The 16142-nt window shown below is 49.1% G+C and overlaps 1 protein-coding gene across 1 annotated transcript in view; it reads left to right on the top strand.

Annotated features, from left to right (window-relative positions):
* Positions 1–13204, top strand: part of ankrd67 (ankyrin repeat domain 67) — a 42630-nt gene extending 29426 nt beyond the window's left edge. The window contains exon 4 of the mRNA XM_072571756.1: positions 12473–13204. Within this exon, the coding sequence (XP_072427857.1) occupies positions 12473–12904 (432 nt within the window). The 3' untranslated portion in view covers positions 12905–13204. The remainder of the gene's footprint in view (positions 1–12472) is intronic.
* The last annotated feature ends 2938 nt before the right edge of the window (positions 13205–16142 follow it).

Genomic DNA, 16142 nt, shown 5'->3' with positions numbered 1-16142 from the left:
TGGGGTGTGGGTGTGAGTCTGTATTGGGATGGGGTGTGGGTGAGAGTCTGTATGGGGATTGGGTGTGGGTGAGAGTCCATATGGGGATGGGGTGTGGGTGAGAGTCTGTAGGGGAACGTGGTGTGGGTGAAAGTCTGTATGGGGATAGGTTGTGGTTGAGAGTCAGTATGGGAACGGAGTGTGGGTTAGGGACTGTATGGGGACGGGATGTGGGTGAGAGTCTCTATGTGGACAGGGTGTGTTAGAGTCTGTATGGGGACGGGATGTGGGTGAGAGTCTCTATGTGGACAGGGTGTGTTAGAGTCTGTATGGGGACGGGATGTGGGTGTGAGTCAGTATGGGGACGTGGTGTGGGTGTGAGTCAGTATGGGGACGGGGTGTGGGTGAGAGTCCGTATGGGGACGTGGTGTGGGTGAGAGTCTGTATGGGGACGGGGTGTGGGTGTGAGTCTGTATGGGGACGGGGTGTGAGTGAGAGTCTGCGTGGGAACAGGGAGTGGGTGAGAGTCCGTATGGGGACGGGGTGTGGGTGAGAGTGTGTATGGGGATGGGGTGTGGGTGTGAGTCTGTATTGGGATGGGGTGTGGGTGAGAGTCTGTATGGGGATTGGGTGTGGGTGAGAGTCCATATGGGGATGGGGTGTGGGTGAGAGTCTGTAGGGGAACGTGGTGTGGGTGAAAGTCTGTATGGGGATAGGTTGTGGTTGAGAGTCAGTATGGGAACGGAGTGTGGGTTAGGGACTGTATGGGGACGGGATGTGGGTGAGAGTCTCTATGTGGACAGGGTGTGTTAGAGTCTGTATGGGGACGGGATGTGGGTGAGAGTCTCTATGTGGACAGGGTGTGTTAGAGTCTGTATGGGGACGGGATGTGGGTGTGAGTCAGTATGGGGACGTGGTGTGGGTGTGAGTCAGTATGGGGACGGGGTGTGGGTGAGAGTCCGTATGGGGACGTGGTGTGGGTGAGAGTCTGTATGGGGACGGGGTGTGGGTGTGAGTCTGTATGGGGACGGGGTGTGAGTGAGAGTCTGCGTGGGAACAGGGAGTGGGTGAGAGTCCGTATGGGGACGGGGTGTGGGTGTGAGTCTGTATGGGGATGGAGTGTGGGTGTGAGTCTGTATTGGGATGGGGTGTGGGTGAGAGTCTGTATGGGGATTGGGTGTGGGTGAGAGTCCATATGGGGATGGGGTGTGGGTGAGAGTCTGTAGGGGAACGTGGTGTGGGTGAAAGTCTGTATGGGGATAGGTTGTGGTTGAGAGTCAGTATGGGAACGGAGTGTGGGTTAGGGACTGTATGGGGACGGGATGTAGGTGAGAGTCTCTATGTGGACAGGGTGTGTTAGAGTCTGTATGGGGACGGGATGTGGGTGAGAGTCCGTATGGGGACGTGGTGTGGGTGTGAGTCAGTATGGGGACGGGGTGTGGGTGTGAGTCTGTATGGGGACGGGGTGTGAGTGAGAGTCTGCGTGGGAACAGGGAGTGGGTGAGAGTCCGTATGGGGACAGGGTGTGGGTGAGAGTGTGTATGGGGATGGGGTGTGGGTGTGAGTCTGTATTGGGATGGGGTGTGGGTGAGAGTCTGTATGGGAATTGGGTGTGGGTGAGAGTCCATATGGGGATGGGGTGTGGGTGAGAGTCTGTAGGGGAACGTGGTGTGGGTGAAAGTCTGTATGGGGATAGGTTGTGGTTGAGAGTCAGTATGGGAACGGAGTGTGGGTTAGGGACTGTATGGGGACGGGATGTGGGTGAGAGTCTCTATGTGGACAGGGTGTGTTAGAGTCTGTATGGGGACGGGATGTGGGTGAGAGTCCGTATGGGGACGTGGTGTGGGTGTGAGTCAGTATGGGGACGGGGTGTGGGTGAGAGTCAGCATGGGGATGGGGTGTGAGTATGAGTCTGTATGGGGATGCGGTGTGGGTGAGAGTCCGCATGGGAGTGTGGTGTGGGTCAGAGTCTGTATGGGAATGGGGTGTGGTGTTAATCTGTATGGGGACGGGGTGCGGGTGTGATTCTGTATGTGGACGGGGTGTGGGTGAGAATCTGGGGACAGGGTGTGTGTGAGAGTCTGTATGGGGATGGGGTGTGGGTGAGAATCTGTATGGGGACTGGATGTGAGTATGAGTCTGTATGGGGATGGAGTGTGGATGAGAATCTGTATGGGGATGGGGTGTGGGTGAGAATCTGTATGGGGACTGGATGTGAGTATGAGTCTGTATGGGGATGGAGTGTGGGTGAGAGTCTGTATTGGGACGGGGTGTGGGTGAGAATCTGTATAGGGATAGGGTGTGGGTATGAGTCTGTATGGGGAAGGAGTGTGGGTGAGAATCTGTATGGGTTTGGGGTGTGGGTGTGAGTCTGTATGGGGATGGGGTGTGATTCAGAGTCTGTATGGGGATGTGATGTGAGTGAGAGTCTGTATGGGGACGGGGTCTTGGTGTGAGTCTGTATGGGGACGGGTGTGAGTGAGAGTCCGTATGGGGAAGTGATGTGAGTGAGAATCTGTATGGGAACACGGTATGGGTGAGAGTCCGTATGGGGACGGGGTGTGTGTGTGATTCTGTATAGGGATGGGGTGTGGTTGAGAGTCCGTGTGGGGACAGGGTGTGGGTGAGAGTCTGTATGGGGACAGGGTGTGGGTGAGAATCTGTATGGGGATGGGGTGTGAGTATGAGTCTGTATGGGGATGGAGTGTGGGTGAGAATCTGTATGGGGTCGTGGTGTGGGTGTGAGTCTGTTTGGGGACAAGGTTTGAGTGTGAGTCTGTATGAGGACGGGGTGTGGGTGAGAATCTGTTTGGGGACAGGGTTTGAGTGAGAGTCTGTATGGGGACGGATGTGGGTGAGAGTCTGTATTGGGACACTGTGTGTGTGAATTAGCATGGGGCCGGGGTGTGGGTGAGAGTCAGTATGGAGACGTGATATGGGTGAGAGTGTGTATGGGGACGGGGTGAGGGTGAGAGTCAGTATGGGGACGGAGTGTGAGTGAGAGTCTGTATGGGAATGAGGTGTGGGTGAGAGTCTGTATGGGGACGGGTCATGGGTGAGAGTCCGTATGGAGACATGGTGTAGGTGAGAGTCTGTATGGGGACAGGGTGTGGGTGAGAGTCCGTATGGGGACGGGGTGTGGGTGAGAGTCCATATGGGATGGGGTGTGGGTGAGAGTCTGTATTGGGACGAGGTGTGGGTGTGAGTCAACATGGGGACAAGGCTGTGGGTGAGAGTCTGTATGGGGACCCGCTGTGGGTGAGAGTCTGTATGGGAACGGAGTGTGGGTGAGAGTCTGTATGGGGACGGTGTGTGAGTGTGAGTCAACATGGGGATGAGGTGTGGGTGAGAGTCCATATGGGGATGGGGTGTGGGTGAGAGTCTGTAGGGGAACGTGGTGTGGGTGAAAGTCTGTATGGGGATAGGTTGTGGTTGAGAGTCAGTATGGGAACGGAGTGTGGGTTAGGGACTGTATGGGGACGGGATGTGGGTGAGAGTCTCTATGTGGACAGGGTGTGTTAGAGTCTGTATGGGGACGGGATGTGGGTGAGAGTCTCTATGTGGACAGGGTGTGTTAGAGTCTGTATGGGGACGGGATGTGGGTGTGAGTCAGTATGGGGACGTGGTGTGGGTGTGAGTCAGTATGGGGACGGGGTGTGGGTGAGAGTCCGTATGGGGACGTGGTGTGGGTGAGAGTCTGTATGGGGACGGGGTGTGGGTGTGAGTCTGTATGGGGACGGGGTGTGAGTGAGAGTCTGCGTGGGAACAGGGAGTGGGTGAGAGTCCGTATGGGGACGGGGTGTGGGTGAGAGTGTGTATGGGGATGGGGTGTGGGTGTGAGTCTGTATTGGGATGGGGTGTGGGTGAGAGTCTGTATGGGGATTGGGTGTGGGTGAGAGTCCATATGGGGATGGGGTGTGGGTGAGAGTCTGTAGGGGAACGTGGTGTGGGTGAAAGTCTGTATGGGGATAGGTTGTGGTTGAGAGTCAGTATGGGAACGGAGTGTGGGTTAGGGACTGTATGGGGACGGGATGTGGGTGAGAGTCTCTATGTGGACAGGGTGTGTTAGAGTCTGTATGGGGACGGGATGTGGGTGAGAGTCTCTATGTGGACAGGGTGTGTTAGAGTCTGTATGGGGACGGGATGTGGGTGTGAGTCAGTATGGGGACGTGGTGTGGGTGTGAGTCAGTATGGGGACGGGGTGTGGGTGAGAGTCCGTATGGGGACGTGGTGTGGGTGAGAGTCTGTATGGGGACGGGGTGTGGGTGTGAGTCTGTATGGGGACGGGGTGTGAGTGAGAGTCTGCGTGGGAACAGGGAGTGGGTGAGAGTCCGTATGGGGACGGGGTGTGGGTGAGAGTGTGTATGGGGATGGGGTGTGGGTGTGAGTCTGTATTGGGATGGGGTGTGGGTGAGAGTCTGTATGGGGATTGGGTGTGGGTGAGAGTCCATATGGGGATGGGGTGTGGGTGAGAGTCTGTAGGGGAACGTGGTGTGGGTGAAAGTCTGTATGGGGATAGGTTGTGGTTGAGAGTCAGTATGGGAACGGAGTGTGGGTTAGGGACTGTATGGGGACGGGATGTAGGTGAGAGTCTCTATGTGGACAGGGTGTGTTAGAGTCTGTATGGGGACGGGATGTGGGTGAGAGTCCGTATGGGGACGTGGTGTGGGTGTGAGTCAGTATGGGGACGGGGTGTGGGTGAGAGTCAGCATGGGGATGGGGTGTGAGTATGCGTCTGTATGGGGATGCGGTGTGGGTGAGACTCCGCATGGGTGTTGTGGGTCAGAGTCTGTATGGGAATGGGGTGTGGTGTGAATCTGTATGGGGACGGGGTGCGGGTGTGAGTCTGTATGGGGACGGGGTGTGGGTGAGAATCTGTATGGGGACGGGGTGTGGGTGAGAATATGTATGGGCACTGGGTGTGAGTATGAGTCTGTATGGGGATGGAGTGTGGGTGAGAATCTGTCTGGGGATGGAGTGTGAGTGAGAGTCAGTATGGGGACGGGGTGTGGGTGAGAGTCAGTATGGGGACGGGTGTGGTTGAGAGTCAGTATGGGGACAGGGTGTGGGTGAGAGTCCGAATGGGGATGGGGTGTGGGTGTGAGTCTGTATGGGGACGCTCTGTGGGTGAGAGTCTGTATGGGGGTGGAGTGTGAGTGTGAGTCAGTGTCAGGATGGGGTATGGGTGAGAGTCTGTATGGGCTTGGGGTGTGGGTGTGAGTCAGCATGGGGACGGGGTGTGTGTGAGAGTCCATATGGGGACATGGTGTGAGTGAGAGTCTGTATGGGGACATGGTTAGGTGAGAGTCAGTATGGGGACGGGGTGTGGGTGAGAGTCTGTATGGGGATGTAGTGTGGGTGTGAGTCAGTATGGGGACATGGTTGGGTGAGAGTCAGTATGGGGACGGGGTGTGTGTGAGAGCCCGTATGGAGACATGGTTGGGTGAGAGTCAGTATGGGGACGGGGTGTGGGTGATTGTCTGTATGGGGATGGAGTGTGGGTGAGAATCTGTATGGGGTCGGGGTGTGGGTGTGAGTCTGTATGGGGATGGGGTGTGAGTATGTGTCTGTATGAGGACGGGGTGTGGGTGAGAATCTGTTTGGGGACAGGTTTGAGTGAGAGTCTGTATGGGGACGGGGTGTGGTTGAGAATCTGTGTGGAAATGGGGTGTGAGTGAGAATCTGTATGGGGACGGGGTGTGAGTGAGAGTCTGTATGGGGATGGGGTCTTGGTATGAGTCTGTATGGGGACAGGGTGTGAGTGAGAGTCTGTATGGGGACGGATGTGGGTGAGAGTCTGTATTGGGACGGTGTGTGAGTGTGAATTAGCATGGGGACGGGGTGTGGGTGAGAGTCCGTATGGAGATGTGATATGGGTGAGAGGGTGTGTGGGGACGGGGTGAGGGTGAGAGTCAGTATGGGGACAGAGTGTAAGTGAGTGTCTGTATGGGAATGAGGTGTGGGTGAGAGTCTGTATGGGGACGGGATGTGGGTGAGAGTCCCTCTGGAGACATGGTGTGGGTGAGAGCCTGTATGGGATGGGGTGTGGGTGAGAGTCCTTATGGGGACGGGGTGTGGGTGAGAGTCTGTATGGGGACGGGGTGTGGGTGAGAGTCTGCCTGGGAACAGGGTGTGGGTGAGAGTCCGTATGGAGACGTGGTGTGGGTGAGAGTCTGTGTGGGGACGGGGTGTGGGTGAGAGTCTGTCTGGGGACGGAGTGTGAGTGAGAGTCCGTATGGGGACGTGGTGTGGGTGAGAGTCAGTATGGGGACAGGGTGTGGGTGAGAATCTGTTTGGGGACAGGGTTTGAGTGAGAGTCTGTATGGGGACGGGGTGTGATTGAGAATCTGTGTGGAAATGGGGTGTGAGTGAGAATCTGTATGGGGACGGGGTGTGAGTGAGAGTCTGTATGGGGACGGGGTCATGGTGTGAGTCTGTATGGGGACGGGGTGTGGGTGAGAGTCCGTATGGAGACGTGATATGGGTGAGAGGGTGTATGGGGACGGGGTGAGGGTGAGAGTCAGTATGGGGACGGAGTGTGAGTGAGTGTCTGTATGGGAATGAGGTGTGGGTGTGAGTCAGCGTGGGGACGGGATGTGGGTGAGAGTCCCTATGGAGACATGTTGTGCGTGAGAGTCTGTATGGGGACTGGGTGTGTGTGTGAGTCAGTACGGGGACGGGGTGTGGGTGAGAGTCTATATCGGGACTGGGTGTGTGTGTGAGTCCGTACGGGTCGGAGTGTGGGTGTGAGTCTGTATGGGGATGGGGTGTGGGTGAGAGTCTGCGTGGGAACGGGGTGTGGGTGAGAGTCCGTATGGAGACGTGGTGTGGGTGAGAGTCTGTGTAGGGACGGGGTGTGGGTGAGAGTCTGTCTGGGACGGAGTGTGAGTGAGAGTCCATATGGGGACGTGGTGTGGGTGAGAGTCAGTATGGAGACATGGTGTGGGTGAGAGTCCGAATGGGGAGGGGGAGTGCGTGTGAGTCTGTATGGGTACGCTCTGTGGGTGAGAATCTGTATGGGGATGGGGTGTTGGTGTGTGTTTGTATGGGGATGAGGTGGGGGTGAGAGTCTGTATGGGGACAGGATGTGGATGTCAGTCAGCATGGGGACGGGGTGTGTGTGAGAGTCCATATGGGGACGTGGTGTGGGTGAGAGTCAGTATGGGGAAGGGGTGTGAGTATGAGTTTGTATGGGGATGCGGTGTGGGTGAGAGTCCGCACGGGGTCGTGGTGTGGATCAGAGTCTGTATGAGGATGGGGTGTGATTAGATTAGATTACTTACAGTATGGAAACAGGCCCTTCAGCCCAACAAGTCCACACCGCCCCGCCGAAGCGTAACCCACCTCTACCTCTACCTCTACCTCTACCTCTACCTCTACCTCTACATGTTCAATTCACCTGACCTGCACATCTTTGGACTGTGGGAGGAAACCGGAGCACCCGGAGGAAACCCACGCAGACACGGGGAGAACGTGCAAACTCCACACAGTCAGTCGCCTGAGGCGGGAATTGAACCCGGGTCTCTGGCACTGTGAGGCAGCAGTGCTAACCACTGTGCCATCGTGCCGCCCACTGTGTAGTTGAGAATCTGTGTGGAAATGGGGTGTGAGTGAGAGTCTGTATGGGGATGGGATGTGGGTGAGAGTCTGTGTGGGGATGGAGTGTGGGTGTGAGTCCGTGTCGGGATGGGGTGTGGGTGAGAGTCTGTATGGGGATGGGGTGTGGGCGAGAATCTGTATGGGGGCTGGGTGTGAGTCTGTATGGGGACGGGGTGTGTGTGTGTGTGTGTGTGTGTGTGTGTGTGTCTGTATGGGGATGGGGTCTCCTTCCTATCGGAAAGTCCTTTCCCTGGGGTGGGAGAGTCCAGAACTAGAGGGCATAGGTTTAGCGTGAGAGGGGAAAGATATAAAAGAGACCTAAGGGGCATTTTTTTCACACAGAGGGTGGTACATATATGGAATGAGCTGCCAGTGGAAGTGGTGGAGGCTGGTACAATGGCAACATTTAAGAGGCATTTGGATGGGTATATGAATAGGAAGAGTTTGGAAGGATATGGGGCCAGGTGTTGGCAGGTGGGACTAGATTGGGTTGGGATATCTGGTCAGCATGGACAGGTTGGACCGAAGAGTCTGTTTCCATGCTGTACATCTCTATGACTCTATGACGTGTCAAGGCACCATCCTGATGTACATCGTTCTCAGTTTCGGAATCTTTAAAACATTGGATTGTCATGTGCCTAATGATATTTAAAATTATAAGTAGGATGATATGGAATATGACTCTGGTCATTTCTATGGTTGCATCAAACTAACATTTGAAAGTGCTGATTGTGGGCTGCAGCATAATTCTGTCATAGCAGCCAAGATCAATCAGTTCAGCAGAGATCAACAATTTAACCTGGGAATGTCCTGTCTTGTGAGACTAGTGAATAGACTGTGAAATCTTTGGGATGTTGATTGTTACCTTGAAGTAAATAAAGTTGTGATGGTAGTGGATGGGAATGCAATGACAAGTATGAAGAAGACAACCACCTGATGAAGGAGCAGCACTCTGAAAGGTAATGCTTCAAATAAACCTGTTGGACTATAACCTGGTGTTGTGTGATTTTTAACAATGAAGATGATCAAATTTCCAGATTTCATTTGCCCTGTTAGATACACAAAATAAACTTATTTTTGTGCATGTCTGACAATCTGATTTCTGTTTCATTGTACTAAAAAGTTGAAATTTGATTTTAATTTATTAATGCAAATTGGAAGTTGCCTTCAGAATCAAAATTAAAGATAAAATTTGAAGGAACTAAAGAAGGGTGCGTATCCTGGGATGTTAGCTGCTTAGAATGATTGGGACAGGTAATGAACAGAGACTTCTAAAAGCAAAATTAACTCATGAGTGGTGACATCTGCCCTGCTAAAGAGACTTCTCTGTGTCTAAAGTAGATAATCCAGTAAGATTATGCTCTACGGTGAGAACAGACTTCATCCAATATTAAATATACTCCTTGCATGAAAAGTTGAAATGTTGAAATGCTGAGGACATTCTACAAATGCATTGGACTACAGAATTTACAATAATAGAAAATAGACAAAGACAGTTATTCTAATCTCTTTAATCATTTAAAGTTTCATAGTTACACCCAATTTTATTAAAAATCTTAAGGTTTGGCATTTCACTGCAATTATAAGAGATATTATTTTCAGCTCTTTACACTTTGCTCTTCATGCTATAATGATCACAAAATATTTTTGATCTTTATGTCTTTGTCCTATAATTTTCAGACTTCTTTTGGCTTCAGCAACTCTGATCCCTGTAAATTAGATAAGTAAAAAAACAGACTTCAAAAAGACAGGAAATGAATTGTCTAGATCTGCTGGTCTATACCCATATGTACTGACAATATGCATAGATATCCAGGTATTTACTCTACAGTCTTCCCCGAATTCCAAATTATGTAATTTATTTTGATAATGCAGCAGTTTTAGAAATTTGAACATCTACATAGAGTCATAGAGATGTACAGCATGGAAACAGACCCTTTGGTCCAACACGTCCATGCCGACCAGATATCCCAACCCAATCTAGTCCCAACTGCCAGCACCTGGCCCATATCCCTCCAAACCCTTTCCATTCATATGCCCAACCAAATGCCTCTTAAATGTTGCAATTGTACCAGCCACCACCTCCTCTGGCAGCTCATTCCATATATGTACCACCCTCTGTGTGAAAGTTGCCCCTTAGGTCTCTTTTATATCTTTCCCCTCTCACCCTAAACCTATGCCCTCCAGTTCTGGACTCCCCCACCCCAGGGAAAGGTCTTTGTCTATTTCTCCTATCCTTGCCCCTCATGATTTTGTAAACCTCTATAAGGTCACCCCTCAGCCTTCAAAGCTCCAGGGAAAACAGCCCCAGCCTGTTCAGCCTCTCCCTGTAGCTCAGATCCTCCAACCCTGGCAACATCCTTGTAAATCTTTTCTGAACCCTTTCAAGTTTCACAACATCTTTCTGATAGGAAGGAGACCAGAATTGCATGCAATATTCCAACAGTGGCCTAACCAATGTCCTGTACAGCCGCAACATGACCTCCCAACTCCTGTACTTAATACTCTGACCAATAAAAGAAAGCATTCCAAACACCTTCGCTATTCTATCTACATGTGACTCCACTTTCAAGGAGCTATGAACCTGCACTCCAAGGTCTCTTTGTTCAGCAACACTCCCAGTATATGTTACCATTAAGTGTATAAGTCCTGCTAAGATTTGCTTTCCCAAACTACAGCACCTCACATTTATTTGAATTAAACTCCATCTGTCACTTCTCAGCCATTGGTCCATCTGATCAAGATCCTATTGTAATCTGAGGTAACCTTCTTCGCTGTCCACTACACCTCCAATTTTGGTGTCATCTGCAAACTTACTAACTGTACCTCTTATGCTGACATCCAAATCATTTATGTAAATGACAAAAAGTAGAGGTTTTGACCATTCCAAAACTGTGTATCAGCAGCTAATATTAAATAACCTAATTTAATCTAGTCTACTCTTTTATAATGATTATTGCTTATATAAAGTTACACAAAAAAAAGTCTGGTAACTGTTACAGGAACAGAATATTCATTGCAATGTGCATCTCTTCAAATACACAGTCTGTGAAAAGTGTACAATAATGAGAATGTACCAAAAGTCACCACATAAGTGCATTAAGGTATTGCACATGGGGATCCTGTGGAATTCCCATCATAGGAAACTCCAAAGGAATTTCCCTGGAAACTGACTTTTCCTGTGGACAATTCCTCAATGCCTGGAACTGTCTGAAAGTCTCCATAAAAATCAAAGACTTTGGAGGGCTCTGTTGAAATAAAGTAAAATAGTGACTCAAAAAATGTTAGACCATTAGATGCATAGACTAACTCCTGAGTATATATTCAATTAACCCCATACTTAACTCATACACACCCAACTACAACAGACCCTGACCTGACATGATAAAACCCAAACCCAACAAACCTTTCGGCTGGACTCAAATACCTTAGACCTGTACCCATTCTGCCCTGGACCCAATTTTTCCAACCCACCACATCCTACCTGCTCCCAGACACACTGCACAGTTCCCCCACCTCAGCCTGCACCCTACTTACCAAGTGCTCTGGCACCCTACCCACCTGTCAACCTACCCTTCTGGGCACCTATATGTGACCCTTCCATCCAAATAGACTTCTAGATTTTTAAAAAATCAATCCCTTCAGTCATGTTATGACACAACACAGGAGTAGATGGGACTTGAACCTAGCTCTCCTGGTCACAGACAGGGACACTACCACTGAACCATGAGGGTCCCTTCCATTCTTATATACTTACCCTTTGACAGCAGCTGTCAATGTTGCTACCAGGATCTTCAAATTTCAAATTTAAAACCATGGCAGCTGGTTGCTTGCAGAAGGAGCCAGGGTGTGCCTTCCTCTTACAGTCTGTGTTACAAGAGAACTGTCAGAATGAAGGCACTCCTCCACACTTCTGAGGGATACCCAATCAGAATCTCCTCACAGAAATAGTAAGCTCACTTCTCACATGAATCCATGTGAGATTGCCACTCCTCGGAAAATCTGACTGAATACCTCTCTTTTCAATGTAAATTAAATCAGGCATTATAAATGCAGATTTTTTTGATTTCTATCAACGCACAATATTAATTGTTGAAAGATAATAGTCAGGAGGCAGTGCAAAGCTGAACGTTCACCGTAGACATTGAATGCTCTTGTACCAGCTGTAAAGGGATATAGAGCAGAACCTGATTCAAGAGCTGTGATGATGGTGTCTGGACTGATCTCCCTGCTTCACTGCCTGCAAATGTTTCTATGGGAATCTATACGATTATAAAATCACCAATCAGCTGCTATGCCTGTCAACAGCAATGTCTGTTAAATACTGTATGCAGGCTGAAAAGCAGCGTGACAGTTCAACATCTCATTTGCTGCATTTCCATTGCAAAAAAAGTTAATCTTTTGTGTAATCAATTATGAGATTAATACTTAAAAATATGCTGAAAATTGACTGCTATCTTCACTTTTATTTAAATAGTACTGTGGATTCCAATTATATACTATAATAAGCAAAAGAAATATTTTATAAGAAGATAAGATTAAAAACATTTTTGTGAAGTGTGGAAATTATGGTCTCGATAGCTCAAAGCTATGTTCTGCAAGATAGTCTGTGATTCTTTTCAAAACCAGCATTCCAAATGTTATGCAGTAGTTACCATACAAAGGAGACGAAAACAAAATTCCACCAAACACCCCAACTTATTTCAGATGTAAGTTTAAGTATATCTTGGCTCTTCAGTGCTCTGCTGAAGTGTTTTAATTCTGTTTGATTATTTGAATAAGGAAGCAACACTTGAACGTCAAGTGTTCAAATATCTGTGATCTGTATTTTCTAAGAGACACCTGGTAACATTATGTGCATTTAACGATTATTTCTTTGCTTGTCTTCATTTAGATCTTGCAGCTGCTACTAAACCAAAATGCCACAGTGGATGCTTCAGATAGAAACCAGCTCACACCTTTGCACAGAGCTGCAGATAGTGGAACAGTTGCTGCTCAATTGTTGTTGCAGTTTGGTGCTTTCGTTGACAGTAGAGATCTACTGCAAATGACCCCTCTGCATCATGCTGCCTTCCAAGGTCATGTGACAGTGGCTGGAACTCTAATTGAACATGGCGCTGATGTCCATGCCAGAAACTGGATGGATAAGACTCCTTTACATCTGGCTGCAGAGAAAGGCCACTGTCATATTGTACGGCTATTGATTAGTAATGGGGCTGATATGCTAGCCAAAACCAAGTGGAATGAAACAACAGTCAATCTCGCCATGGAGAGAAATCACCAAAAGGTTGTTAATGTCCTGAGACAACAAAGTATAAAACAATAAGAATGCATATTTAGATTATGAAGTGAATGGGCTATTTTTTACAAACAGAAATAAATGGCATATTCATATTTAGAGTTGCTGTGGCATCACCAACACCAGCATGTTGTACAATTTTCAAACCCCACTCTGTCTTGTTGCTACCAGGAGAGGGGATCATGTTAACTTTAATCGTCCTTTCTGTGAAACCCACCCACAAAAGTAAGGGTCAGAATAAAAGGTCAAATTTGATGAAGGGAAAGGAAATGGATCCTCTGTCTTTTGGAGACTGAGGATAGCAAAGGCAAAGAGGATAGTGAAGATAGTCAGTAAGTCAATGCAAAGTCCAGTCCTGAATTTATGAACTGATATCCCTCTATTTTCCTCTGAATTGAGTGAACTCCATGCCCTCAGATCCAATCTTGACCTTGTTATTAAGTCTTCAGACAAGAGTGGTACTGTTGCTGTCTGGCATTCTGACCTCTGCATTATGGAGGCTAAGCACCAGCTCTCAGATACTTCCCCCTATCTCCCTTCGGACCATTACCCTATGATGGAACACCAGGCGACTGTGTCCACAACAGTTACCAATCTCATCTCATCTGGTCATCTCCCCCTGATTGCCTCCAAATTTATAGTCTCTCAATCCTGCACAGGTCACTTCTACTTCTTTCCAAGAATCCACAAACACGAATGCATGGGCAGACCCATTGCTTCTGTCTGCTCCTGGTTCACAGAACTTGTGGGCAGCACGGTGGCACAGTGGTTAGCACTGCTGCCTCACAGCGCCAGAGACCCGGGTTCAATTCCCGCCTCAGGTGACTCTCTGTGTGGAGATTGCACATTCTCCCCGTGTCTGCGTGGGTTTCCTCCGGGTGCTCCGGTTTCCTCCCACACTCCAAAGATGTGCAGGTCAGGTGAATTGGCCATGCTAAATTGCCTGTAGTGTTAGGTAAGGGGTAGATGTAGAGGTATGGGTGGGTTGCGCTTCGGCGGGGCGGTGTGGACTTGTTGGGCCAAAGGGCCTGTTTCCACACTGTAAGTAATCTAATCTAAAAAAACTCCATCTCTTGCCACATCGACTCAATTTTCACCCCCCACCCGTGTCCAGTCCCTTCCCACTTACATCCATATGTCTTCTGGCGCTTTATGCCAGTTTCAGAATTTCCAGTTTGAGACTCCAGCGCTTCCTCTTTACCATGAACATGCAATCACTTTAAACATGTCTCCCATCAGGATGGTCTCAGGGCTCACTGCTTCTTCCTGGAAAAAAGTCCTGTAACATGCCCATCCACCTCTCCCATCCCACTCCACCCAACCCCCTCCTCCATCTGGCCAAACTTGTCATTTTGAACAACTTTGTCTTTAATTCCCCTCACTTTCTTCATGGCAGAGGAGTGGCCATGAGTACCCACATGGGTCCCAGTTTTGCCTGTCGCTTTGTGGGATACATGGAACATTCCTTGTTACAGTTTGGGAGAAGATTTGTAGCTCGGGTGCTCGTTGTTGTGGTTCTGTTCGCCGAGCTGGGAATTTGTCTTGCAAACGTTTCGTCCCCTGTCTAGGTGACATCCTCAGTGCTTGGGAGACTCCTGTGAAGCGCTTCTGTGCTGTTTCCTCCGGCATTTATAGTGGCTTGTCTCTGCCGCTTCCGGTTGTCAGTTCCAGCTGTCCGCTGTAGTGGCCAGTATATTGGGTCCAGGTTGATGTGTTTGTTGATAGAGTCTGTGGATGAGTGCCATGCCTCTAGGAATTCCCTGGCTGTTCTCTGTTTGGCTTGCCCTATAATGGTAGTGTTGTCCCAGTCGAATTCATGTTGCTTGTCATCTACAAAAATCTACAGGAATCTACAAAAAAAAAACGGACAGATAACCAGGTTTGATCTACAAAGAATGAAACCTGAAAGCAACAACACCCCCAGATTCTATGAACTACCCAAAGTGCACAAACCAGACATCCCACTCAGACCCATAGTATCACTACCAGGGACACCATCACACAAATTGGCCAAAGAACTACAGCAGAAACTGAAACACCTGATCAGCAGATCCAGACAATCTATACAATCGACACAGGAATTCTTGGACATCATCAGAAATATACACATAGATAAGGAAGAAACTATGGTCTCATTCGATGTAACGGCACTGTTCACCTCTATCAACAAAACCCTAGCTAGAGAAACAATAGCCAACCTGCTGGACAGACATAACAGTCAACAGGATGTTGAACCTATCAACAAAGACGGCATACTTAAAACTGGACTTGTGCCTCACAACACACTTCACATTCAACAACCAGATATACGAACAAACCAACAGAACACCCATGGGCTCACCGAACTCTGGACTCAGAGCAGAAGCAGTAATGCAAAAAGTTAGAACAGTCTTACCGCAAATTCAACCCAAACTCTGGGTCAGATATGTGGATGACACCTTCGTAATAATTAAAAACACAGAAATAGAGAACACACACCAGATCATCAACGCCACACTCACAGGAATCCGATTCACTAGAGAGGAAGAAAAGGACAACCAACTCCCATTCCTAGACGTGATGGTACAGAGAACACCGAACGGAGAATTCACCACAAAGGTTTACAGGAAAGCCACACACATAGATCAAGTCCTAAACTATGAAAGCAACCACCCCAACACACACAAACGAAGTTGCATCAAGACACTATTCAAAAGGGCCACAACACACTGCAGAACACCAGAACTGCAAATAGAGGAAGAGGAACACCTATACAAGGTATTCGCCAAAAACGGATACCCTCGCAATTTCATCAACAGATGCCTAAGGGAAAGACAACGGAACGAGGACATGCCGCAACCCAAAGGACTAGCCACACTACCATACATCAGGAGCATTTCCGAACTGACAGCCAGACTACTGCAACCACTAGGACTCATAACAGCACACAAACCAACAGCCACGCTCAGACAACAACTCACCAGAACAAAGGACCCGATGCCCAACATGAGCAAAACTAATGTAGTGTACAAAATCCCATGCAAGGACTGCACAAAACACTACATAGGACAAACAGGAAGACAGCTAATGATCCGTATCCATGAACACCAACTAGCTACGAAACGACACGACCAGCTATCCTTAGTAGCCACACACACAGATTACAAGCAACATGAATTCGACTGGGACAACACTACCATTATAGGGCAAGCCAAACAGAGAACAGCCAGGGGCATGGCAGTCATCCACAGACTCTATCAACAAACACATCGACCTGGACCCAATA

This window comes from Chiloscyllium punctatum, chromosome 6 (genome assembly GCF_047496795.1).
Source record: "Chiloscyllium punctatum isolate Juve2018m chromosome 6, sChiPun1.3, whole genome shotgun sequence".
NCBI lineage: Eukaryota > Metazoa > Chordata > Chondrichthyes > Orectolobiformes > Hemiscylliidae > Chiloscyllium > Chiloscyllium punctatum.
This window is presented reverse-complemented; position numbering and strand designations above follow the sequence as displayed.